The 11,577-nt window shown below is 40.4% G+C and overlaps 1 protein-coding gene across 4 annotated transcripts in view; it reads left to right on the forward strand.

Moving 5' to 3' along the window:
* The window catches only part of pla2g12a (phospholipase A2, group XIIA), a 30,490-nt gene extending 22,628 nt beyond the window's left edge, over window positions 1-7,862 (forward strand). For all 4 annotated transcript variants that reach the window (XM_085996259.1, XM_085996265.1, XM_085996248.1 and 1 more), the window contains exons 4-5: window positions 1,510-1,675; window positions 4,800-7,862. In XM_085996259.1, coding sequence (XP_085852385.1) covers window positions 1,510-1,675; window positions 4,800-4,918 — 285 coding nt within the window. In that variant the 3' untranslated portion in view covers window positions 4,919-7,862. The remainder of the gene's footprint in view (window positions 1-1,509; window positions 1,676-4,799) is intronic.
* Window positions 7,863-11,577: the final 3,715 nt, after the last annotated feature.

Raw genomic sequence — 11,577 nt, forward strand, 5'->3', positions numbered from 1 at the left:
TTAAAGGTGCTATATAAGTGCAAGTTGTTGTAAAGGGGAAGTTCAAAGACTTGGCCACATTATCTGGGCAAACTGCTTCCTCACAGGAAACAATAGATTATTGAGGAAGAAAGTAACTCGGCTGGTTACAGAATGATTTAGGTAGAGACCAGGGAGAGATTGCCTACTTGATGACTTATTTTGGGTGGAGAGGGCAAGGATGAAGGAATGAAACCCTGACATGGGGAGGGGTAAGTGAAAGAATAGCAAAGTATTAAAGATAAGCTGTGAGCAAAGAACAAGATCAATTACAGGAACACTTCAGAAAAGGACAACACAAAAATCATGTCCAGCATTTCCTTAAATAAAATATTAAGGAAGGTTCCCTTAATGGCCTCCTGTAAAAAGCACCATCCTGTGCCACGGAGTTGATTTTGCTACAATTGAACTTGGAGCTTCTGGAGTAAGAAGTGGAAGAAAAAAAATCAGCCAGGGTTCCAGTTCTTGATTGCTGTTTAGTAACTCCTACTAGAAAATGGGACAGATTGGGCTCAGCTGTCATCCCTCCATGGTTGAATAACTGTGACTAGGCTCACACATGAAGAATGGCTGCTTGGGCAACGTGCTGAGGATTGCTGGTGTCCATGGAACCAGACCCCAACAAGAGGTTGCGGAGAGGAGAGGAGGAAATTGTCACATCTATCTATCGACATCCATCCCCTTCTGTCTCTCTGTATGGCCCATTCACTTGTTGCCTTTTATCAATTAGATTGGGCTGTGGTAATGCTTCCACTACTCTTCCAGCAATTCAGTTGGTCCATGGGAGCCATGTAACATGTAGGGGGATGAAGACTCTGGACTTCTTTTATTCCACTAATGGCGCTTCACCAGCTTGGGGCTGCAAATGCTAACATCGGGCTATTGCTCTCACTCTCTCTGGTTTCTCTGTATTATAGTTCTTGGCTGCAGGGATCCAACACAAGTTACAAAGGCTGGGAAGCCTGTCCTACTTCTGGCTACCCAGCTAGCTTTATACCTCCCAGCCCCCAGCTGGCTTGGTAATTTCTTGGCCTCAGCCTTCTCTTCCCAACCAGAGAGATTTGGTTTGGCTTTCAACCCAGCTTTGTACTCCCAAAATGCTTTGGCTCCACTTCCTAGCCATGTGTGCACACTACCCACCCCAGGTGGCGCAGGGACTGAGTGGGCCAGGCCCAAAGCTGGAGCAGGAGCTGATTGGGTGTGAGGGTCTAAAAGCAACACTAGTTAAATAAATAAAAGACTGAATCTAAATTTGCCCATGCTGTCTTCTTATTTCACAACAGCTGCCTGGCATGTGTGGTGCTTGTAGCCATTAGGCACTGCCTATGCTCAGCTTTTGGAGCATCATGGTACCAGAACATAATGGGGGCCAATACTCTCCAACTTCAGTGTTGACCCAAGTGCTGACTGCAGATTTTATCATGAGATTACTACCCAGTTCTTGAAGATTTTACATCTCTCATGCACATTTATGTATATTTTTGTGAATAGTTGGACGTGGGAATCCCTTCCATGACGAAGTGCTGCAATCAGCATGATCGGTGTTATGATACTTGTGGTAATGCTAAACAGGACTGTGATGAAGTGTTTCAGTACTGCCTGTCCGTAATTTGCAGAAATGTACAGAAAACATTAGGAATGGATGCGACGGTACAAGGTAAGTGCAGCTAAATCATTTGCTGTCCACTGCCTTCAGCTAGAACGTTGTTACTGCTTGTGAAGTGTTGACACCGTCCATAAGGAATTATAGCCACAAGGGGCTGCAAATGCTTTGGTGCTGTACGTTGGAGCATCAACTGCAATTTTATGGAACAGTGATTTTCCAATACTGTTGACTTCCTGACTTGAGCTGGGACTCATTCCCTGCTCATACTGAACTTTATATTTACATATCAGCATGAGGATTAACAGCCAAGACCCAGAACAATGGTATTCCCAATTCAGCTCAATAGCAGGTTGCTGGAGACTGACCTGCTCGTGTATCACAAGATAGTAATAACTATAGGAAGGCCATTTGACCCATTTTAATTAATCAATCCTGGGAAATCCTAACATTACCCCCATTGTACCATCCAATTGTGTCTTAACTGATTCCAAGGTTTTGGCTCTGCTACTTCATCTGGAAGTCTTATTATACACATTGATCACTGTTTATGTGAAGAAGAATTTCCTGATGTCAGTCTCAAAATTACCTTTTTACTAGTTTGAACATGTGACCCCCTCGATCAGCCTTGTGGCTTTTCTCTGCATTGATGCCAGTGCCTGATTCTCTCTCTTGTTTCTTGCAAATTGAACTGAATGCAGTATTCAAAGTGTGGTCTGACCAGAGCACTATGATCACAGTGGGTCTTTTCCAACCAAGACATCCGACATGACAACTTTGTGCGGTTGGATGTTGCAACACAAAATAGAAAATGTATTATTGGGTAGGAGATCCTTCTGCCAATTCTTTACCGTGTATCTGGAGAGAGTTCCCCAGATTGAAATCCCACCCTCAGGCTATTGTGCTTTAATATCACAAAGTTGAAACCCCTCTGAGATTTGTAATTTAATGAACTTGTAACTTCGTTAGTGAAATAAGTCAGTAAGTGATAAAGAATGAACTTGCATTTATATAGTGCCTTTCACATCCTCGGGACATTCCAAAGCACTTCACAGCCAATGATGTACTTTTTTAAGTGTAGTCATTGTTTTAATACAGCCAAACATGGCAGCCAATTTGCACACAGCAAGGTCCCCCAAACAGCAGTGAGATAAATGACCAGATACAGGAAACTTTTTTTTTATCCGGCACCGACGCGGTGCCGGTTCATCAAAAAATCCGGATAACCGAGAGCTATAGTAAAAGATACAGAGAGCTGAGAGCTCCGTATAAAGCAACAAACCCTGTTGCTTAGCAACAGGTGCAGAACAATGGCCACAAGTTCCAAGCGTCTCTGTAGCTTAGCAACAGCTGCAGCCACACCCAATTGCACAGCAACAGATCGAGGAAGGCAAGTAATATGAAGTAAAACTTACCTGAACCTACTCCTGAATTTTGGCAGTTAACCGAGATTTCTGGTTATTTAGGTGCCGGTAAATCGAAAGTTTCCTGTATATGTTTTAGTGATGTTGTCTGAGGGATAAATGTTGGCCGGAACACCAGGAGACCTCCATTGCTCTTCTTCAAATAGTGATTTTTAAGTTCATCTGCAAGGACAGACAGGGCCTCGGTTTTAACATCTCATTTGAAAAACAGCACCTCCATGACCATGCTGCACTCCCTCAGTACTGTACTGAAATGTCAACCTAGATTATGTGCTGAATCTCTCGAGTGGGACTTGGAACCACAACTGTCTGACTTGGAGGCGCGAGTGCTGCCACCGAGCCAAGGCTGATACTATTCCTGACTTGCACCTGAACTTTTGTCCTGTACACTTGCATATCTATCTATAATTGCTTTTGAGTATGAAGTAAAGAATTGACTTGAGAGCATATTGCAGTTTAGATACTGCAAAATAAAATGAATGTATATGTGTTTACAACAGTTTTAATATAATGTAACTCAAGTAAAATAGTCCTGAAGTTGCAGTACTTGTTGATGTAATGCTGTGACAACAATTGAGCTAATGTGTATACAGCAGGTCAGAATGGTGTTGCTGTGGATCAGGGAAAAAGAGAAAGAAACAGAATCACTGAAGATTTCCAAGACAAGTTTCTCCTTGGATGGAGTTAACTCGTTCCCTTTAAGTCCCCCAGCTTTGGTGTGGGGGGGGGAGAGTGATATCTTTTTGGGGTGTGTTCACTCTGTTTATAAACACTAAAATACACCTCAATAACTTAAAAACATTCCCCTGGGGACAGTGGTTTGCTCATGCAATTTCATATACTGTGTTCCTGATCTCAGTCTGATCTCCTGGGTTTGAGGAGGGAGTATTTGGGCTCCAGTAGATAGCAGGGAGGAACACTGAAGGGCAGGTTGACTGTCTTCTGTCACTCGTTCTAGTGATTGGTTACAGGTTGACATTGAGAACGGTCTTCTTTATGAATTCCATTCTCAGGAGGGTGCCCTGTGCATAAAGATAAGAGAAAATAATTTAAAATGGGTCTTAAGGAGTCATCTTTGAACTAATTACACCAGGGGTGGGGATGAAGAAGTTTGAAAGAGCCCATTCAAGGCTGAGTAGGATTTGCTAAAGCCTATATGTTGCTTTTTACAATTGTATCGGGCTACTACAGTAGTGGTTGCAGAATTTATATTTCTGGGGATAGGGTCAGGTTTCAAATAGAGACCAGGCTATTAATCAGTCGCTCCAGGGAGAGGACAAGTTCAAAGAGTTGTTGTCTTGTGTATTTGAATTAATTCGGTTTTGTGGGGAGGTTGAAAAGTTATTTTCAAGATTTTGGTGCAAGTGCTTAACTGTAGCAAAGAGGGCATTGTAGTCATTTGAAAGTGAAAAGCAGAGCATTGTTTTCATTACGACATTACATAATGCAGCACAATGTTTTCTGACCGTTATATTTACTGTACTGAGAAGTTGAAAAGCTGTGCCAATAACCTTCCAGTGTGCAGTTGTCCTTTTCAAGATAAAATCTAATTGTATTCAAGTTGATCCTCACATTGTCCACATGAGAACTTTGAGGTGCAACTAGATCTAATTATTTAACATCCCGATCATATGACAGTAGAAATTGAAAATCCATCGTACAGTTTTTTCCTTTAAAAGCAAGTGTTTTTAATAATCTTAAGTTTGTTCCTTAGAAGAAGCAACTAAGTTTATTTTTCTCTTTTTTTTATGTAGCTTGTGAGAATGCTGTAGAATTGCTTTTCAATGCAGTTATGCATTTGGGATGCAAACCCTACCTGGACAGTCAACGGGCCTCGTGCAAGTGTGCATATGAGGAAAAAATCGACCTCTGATGTGAAGATTGCAAAAAACAAATGTTTTAAATAAGAACCATCCTTTCCCTATGGATCTGAAAATGCCCTCCTTTTCTCAGGAGAATTTTTAATTATGGAGTATGTATAATATTCAGAAATATGTATAATTTTCTAACAGATTCTTGTTATTTCAAAGATTTTCACACAAATGTTCTATGTTCTTCCTGTCAACTGTTTACATAATTTAAAATGTGAATTATTGCAAGTTATCTGACATGGTGTATTTTAAGCCCCAGTGCACTACGTTATGGTGTTGCAGGTTATAGCCCCATGCTCATACACTGAATTCCATCTTGTCTTCTGGGATGGAGCCCAGCAAAGCTGGTAAAGTTCTCTCTTTGCCCACCGTCTGCCCCATGTCAAACCGTGAGGGAAGAAAAATCAAAAGGTGAGTTAACGGGCCATGCTCATGCACCACCTAGTGACAGGTTATTGAGTGACACTTTCACAAGACCAACTGGCAATGATGCTGGGCTGTGGTACCCATAGAAAAGAATTGTAGAAATTGCAAGTACAGGAAACTTTCTGGTATCCGGCACTGACGGGACCGAGCTGGTGCCGTACCATCAAAACTGCCGTAGAAACCAGCGCTAATGTTAAAACATACGGAGCTTTTGAGCTCCGTGTGAATCAACAAACCCTGTTGCTTAGCAACAGCTTCAAAACAGTCGGCCGCAGCTTAAAAGCGCCTCTGTAGCTAAGCAACAGCTTCAGCTAGACCTTGCAGAGCCTGACTGGAAAAAAAAAAGCAACGAGAAGTAAAAAAACTTATAGGAAACGGCTCCTGAATTTTGCCGGTAGATAGAGCTTTCCGGACATTTTAACCTCCAGTTAAACGAAAGTTTCCTGCATATTGAATTACTTTATTTCAAATGGGAATTTAAATCAAGATTAACTGGGTCTGAACATCATACAAGTAGAACTGGGTTACCAGGCTGACAACTAAAATCAGTGGCTTGTTACTGCAGATGCTGGAAATCTGAAATAAAAACAGCAAATGGTGGAAACACTCAGCAGGTCAGACAGCATCTGTGGAGAGAGAAACAGAGTTAACGTGACAAAATGTCATTGACCTGAAACGTTAACTCTGTTTCTCTCTCCACAGATGCTGCCTGACCTGCTGAGTATTTCCAGCATTTTCTGTTTTTATTATAACTAGCTTGTGTTGGCTTGGTATTCCAAGCATTTGAACACCTGTATTCTAATTAGCTGTGACATGAGTGTTGACAGCAGGAAGAATGGAAATTGGTGAGCAGCCCAGATCATCGAGTGAATGCTGGTGAGCATACTAATGGAAATGGAGAGAAAAATACATCTTAAAGGAAACGTTTTCTAAATTTAATATGCTTACATATCTAGTGCAGGGTTACAACTATCTTGCTAACAGTTTCCATGTTCCTTGCTCCTAAATAGTAATTGCAATTTTTAGTTTCCTTTTCATAGATGGGGAAAGTCCAAATTTCCATTTCTTTGCTGCAGAATTTGTATTAAAGAAAGAACTTGCCTTTATGTAGCACCTTTCACATTCTTGGGACATCCCAAAATATTTCACAACCAATTTAATTATTTTGGAAGTGCAGTCACTTGTTATGTAGGCAAATACAGGAGCTACTTTTGCATGCAGCAGGATCCCACCAACAGCAATGAGATAAATCACCAGTTAATCAGTTTTTTAGTGTGTGAGGGATGAATGTTGGCCAGGACACCAGGAGAATTCCTTTGCTCTTCGAGAAGAGCCATGGAATCTTTACATCCGTGTGAACAGGTAGACGGGACCTTGGTTTAACGTCTCCTCTGAAAGACAACACCTAGAATAATGCAGCAGTTCCCAGTACTCCACCAAAGTGCCAGCCTAGATTATATGCTCAATTCCTAGAGTTGAATTAACCTACAGTTTGCACTATTTTTATACTTTTTTGACAAATTTACACTTATAACAGATTGCATGATTTCTAATTACCCTTTTAAAAAGTCAAATCTTGAGATAATGCACTGTTGCTTTTGAATATTGAGCTTTAAAGAATGGCATCCTCCTCTCGCACCATCATGGCACAGACATACAAATGGTTTTCTTTCCCGCTAGGGGTGTGTTCTCTCCCCTTTTCTGTTTAAAGTTAACTGGAGGTTGCAATTGGCAATCTCCATGGAAAAATAACCAGTTTTTAAAATGTGCCTTGTTACTTTGATAGATGTCTCAACCTGTCATTTTCCAGTGCAATGTGAAATATCTCTTTACTAAAGTCTCCCACCTAGCCCCACCCCCAAGTCCTGTCTTTACAGGACTTTATCTGTAACGAGATAGGTAATGACCACAGACAGCTGGAAAGAGGTTACAAGTGCCTAAAATACTCACTATTCTTTTACTTCTTGTACTCAAGTTTAAATCCAACCCAAACTGATGGTGTGTAAGTCAGCTAACTCTAAGGATCCTATCTGACAGAAACTTGGGCAGTCACAACCCAGTTTCCAGTCGGCATGAGTTTACAGCTCAAAACTGTCCACAATTTGACAACAATTTATACTAAACTGGCAATTCCACTCTGGCAAGAAAGATAGCTGGTGTGGTAAATGGAAATATCACACCATTGCAGTAGCGAATGCTCTTCTGAGTTTGTGATTAAAGCCCATTGTTTGTTCTGTGTGGAGGTAATTTTACCCTCCATCTAACCTGTGATATGTGTGAGCCGGGAGTACGTGATGCTTCAAGGAGGTGGGGGAAAGCACATTTGTTTTCTGGGAGATGTTGAAAGTACAGTGCTAAAGTCATGAGGAATGTACTAAATTTATTAATAGGTACTCAGGCTTCTGTTTGTACTTGTTTTCTAATTCTGAAATGGTTTTCTAATTCTAAAATGGTAATATTTTTAAGTCATTTCTGTTTTGTGTATCAAACATTAAAATTTATAAAGAAATATTTCAAAAAGTTGCTTTGGTTTCTTTAATATAATGGGAGTTTTTAAGCAACCTTTTTATTATTCAAATCACACTTAAGAGCAATTTTTTCCAATCCATTGCACAGATTATTTTCCCATTCCACGGACAAGCATTTGGGAGGGGATCCTGTTCTCCAATATGAAAAACCCTGACTTTTTTATCCTCGTCTCCAAATGAGACACACTGAGGCCAGCTGTAGGACCTCCTGCATTGCCACAACTGAGATTAGGTTACTCTGTACAGTTTGGCGATTGGATCTGGAATGTTCCTGCTGTACACGCCTGAAGAGTGCATTTGCCTTTGCACCATTGGGGAAACCTGCACTTATCAACTTTAAAGTAGCATTTACCAAGCGATGAAACATCGGCCCAGAATTTGCTGGAGTGGGGCATCTCGTGGCGTGCCCCGTTTAATTTCTTTTTTCTTTCCCCTCACCCTTCAACTTTTGCCCCGCAAGTTTCTGGAAGTGCAAGCTGAGAACGGTGCAGTGAGGTCAGTGGGGCATCTGGGACCTTGGTGAACGATGGGACCAACAGTCTTATCTCCTTAACCAATGAGATTTAAGGATAGAGAAAGAAACCGGAACAATGGAGAATGAAATTGAGCGAAGTAGAGTCAAATTAGGTACAGGGAAAGAAATACTGGATTAAGAGAAAAAGAGAAGTAAGAATAAAAAATTAAATTTAAAAACCTCTAGGAACAATTTACTGCCTGTAGGAAAGAGACTCAAGTTACAATTGTTCCATTTCTGGGCCAGACAGGTTGAGTGGCATTGCAGGAACATAAATCTCTTCAATAAAAAGACCCTTATGTCGTTAAGTACCAGGCCTAACTATCTGCGCAGTTTAATTTGTTATAGCAGTGCAAATGCAACAATTTCTTGAAACTCAGGGGAGGTTGATGGCGACCTGCCATTTCACAAGGCTAATGGTGGAACGTTGCAAATAGTCCAGCAATTTGTGGTGGTTTGCAACTCACGGGGTATCTCTTCCTCGCCACAAATTGCTGGGTTATTTACACACTAATAATGGCATGCACATTAAACTCTCCGTTATATTCCCAGCAATTTCTGGCCCACCAAGTACCGTGCAGCAGACACACTGAAGGGTAAACGGTTTGCAACACATTACCTGTTCCACTAAAGTGGTTGTAGAAAAGGCTCTCTCAGCTCTGAAACTGATTCTTAAAGACCAGCTCAGAAGGGGAAGAAGCTGGCATAGATGTAAAGTAGGCACAAGTGCACATGGTTCATTGTACTCGATCCAACAATAAAGCATTGATGTCATTAAATTTTGTGATTTTTTTGTTGTTGTCCTTTTCAGTTCTTTAGCTTGTTGCCAAGCACCGCATAATCCCATATTTACCCATTAAGTGTTCTTTGTATGCTATCCTTCAGAAATAAATCTGTCTTGTTTGGATACACTGCATATCTCATGTTTCCCCATGGAAAGTCCTATTGGCTACGCCACTTCGGACAGTGCCTGGTATTGAGGCACAAAACAGATTTGAAACAAGGGAAAATTCACCTTTTGAACCATTTTACTGTAGATCCAGTTCTCAACAAGTTCTGCTTTTGCTTATGTAAATACTGTTGGTGATTACATGAGTTTACCCACTAGACAGCTTAGCAGATGATAAGTGTTTCTCGTTTACAGTATGTGGATGATTCACAAAATGCTTCAAGAGGAAAAGTCATATTCCAAAACGTTTTTATAAAAAATATTGTTACGAGTAATTCAAAAATCAATTTAATTAGTTCTATAAATTTTGGTTGTGATTTAGAAGGCTTGGTGTTGGTGATTGTAGTAATTAATAGTTCCTAAAGGTGACAAAGTTAACATAAATCAACAGAATCTAAAGCAATAAAACTTGATTTTCTGTTTACTGATAGTATAGCATTGGCTGGACTCAATTTACTACAAAAGAGTTCTTGATTTTTCCCTATGGGGAAGCTCCTACAGTGGGAGGCTATGATTAGGAACACAATGTGGTTGGTGGTTCACAAGACGCCAAATCTTGCAACTTTTAAAAATGAGTAAGAAGGCTACTGCCCAGTAGATAAATACACTTCTGGGTGTGATGCACCCATATATACCAAGAAGGTCCCCAGTTCAACTCCTAGTTTGTGCTGAGATTGCTGACTTCAGCTGAGGCAGCACTGAGGAAGGGTATAACAGTCAACCTCAGTGTTTGTGATATAAAAGAGTGGAGAGAAAAAACATACCCATGATTGAGTGCCTTCAGAAAAGACATACAGGACTACCTCAGCATAAGTGACTGGTCGGGAAGAAGGGGGCGGGGGGAATGAGGATATTATGAGCTCCATAATATGTGTCAATACTGTCTGGGTGTTATCACGCTTAGTCAAAAGTTGGCCCCAAAATAAAACACATTCTTAAAAGATCAGCTGTAAGTGGCTTAATGACTTAAAATGGAAAACTAAGACAAAAAATAGTTCACAACAATGACCATGACAAGCGGGACTAATAGGGTTCAAAAATGATGACTTTCCGAGAAAGGAAGGTGATATATTTAATGAGAAGGAGGCATTGAAACATTGGCTGAATGTAATTTCTGACACACACTGTGGTACAGACTGACATAATGGATTAGAGATTATTTTGTGGGAGCATAGGTGTGTACTATGGAATCTTGAGGGATGCAAAATGTTTAAATCCTTATTGCCATTAATTTGCATATATCTTAACTTGCAGATGCTATCACCTTAGTGTTCTGATTTACAATGTTTTCATTAATGAGGAACAGCACGAAAAACAGCCATTTCAAACTTCCAGCCCCACATCGTTAAAACAACAAATAAGTAATACAAGATAAATAAAATGTATATACTGTATAATTTCTCATCATTTAATCTATTGTAAGCAGCAATATATTTCAGAATCATGCTGAAATGTTATTACAAAAGTTAACAAATCATACACAGTTCAGTTGCTTGTGTTTATACTTCATTCTTTAATATTGAGTCAAATAACCCACAGGTCTTCACCCGAGGTTACTTTTGAGGATTCCAAAGAAAACATTGTTCTAATAGCAGAGGAGCAGCAGGACGCAATAGGACATTGAAGGTGCTAAAATATTCTAGCAGATAACTCCTCACTTCCAGGATACTGCACAATGCCACCTTGAAAAAAAAAGTCTTTGTTAGATCCACCTGAATTGCAAAAGGAAAATGTTAACTTTAACTGTTAGCCATTGGGACTTCTGACACCCAAGCTCCTGAGATTATTGGGCAGCATCAAGTGCCATTGTCATTGATGTGTGCCTCCATTCTGAGAATTACTCTCGAGAGACATATATCAGTGATGTATCCTGCCAAAGAAACAGGAGTAGGCCATTCAGCCCCTTGAGCCTGTTCCACCATTCTATTAGATCATGGATGACCTGTCCTTTGCTCCATATCCCTTGATACCCTTACCTAACAAAAGTCTATCGATCTCAGTCTTGAAAATTTCAATTGAACCAGCACTATCTTTGTGTGGAAAAGTGCTTCCTGATTTCAGTCCAAAATGGGCTACCTCTAATTTTAAGATTATGCCCCCTTGTTCTGGGTTCCGCCACCAGAAAGAAATAGTTTCTCTGTACCTACCCTATCGAATCCCTTATCATATAAAAAGTCTTGATTAGATTATCCCTCAACTTTCTAAACTCAAGTGAATACTAACTAAATTTACATAACCTGTCCT

Source organism: Somniosus microcephalus, chromosome 1, assembly GCF_052327205.1.
Source record: "Somniosus microcephalus isolate GS21.2 chromosome 1, FLI_Smic_1.0, whole genome shotgun sequence".
In the NCBI taxonomy this organism is placed as follows: domain Eukaryota; kingdom Metazoa; phylum Chordata; class Chondrichthyes; order Squaliformes; family Somniosidae; genus Somniosus; species Somniosus microcephalus.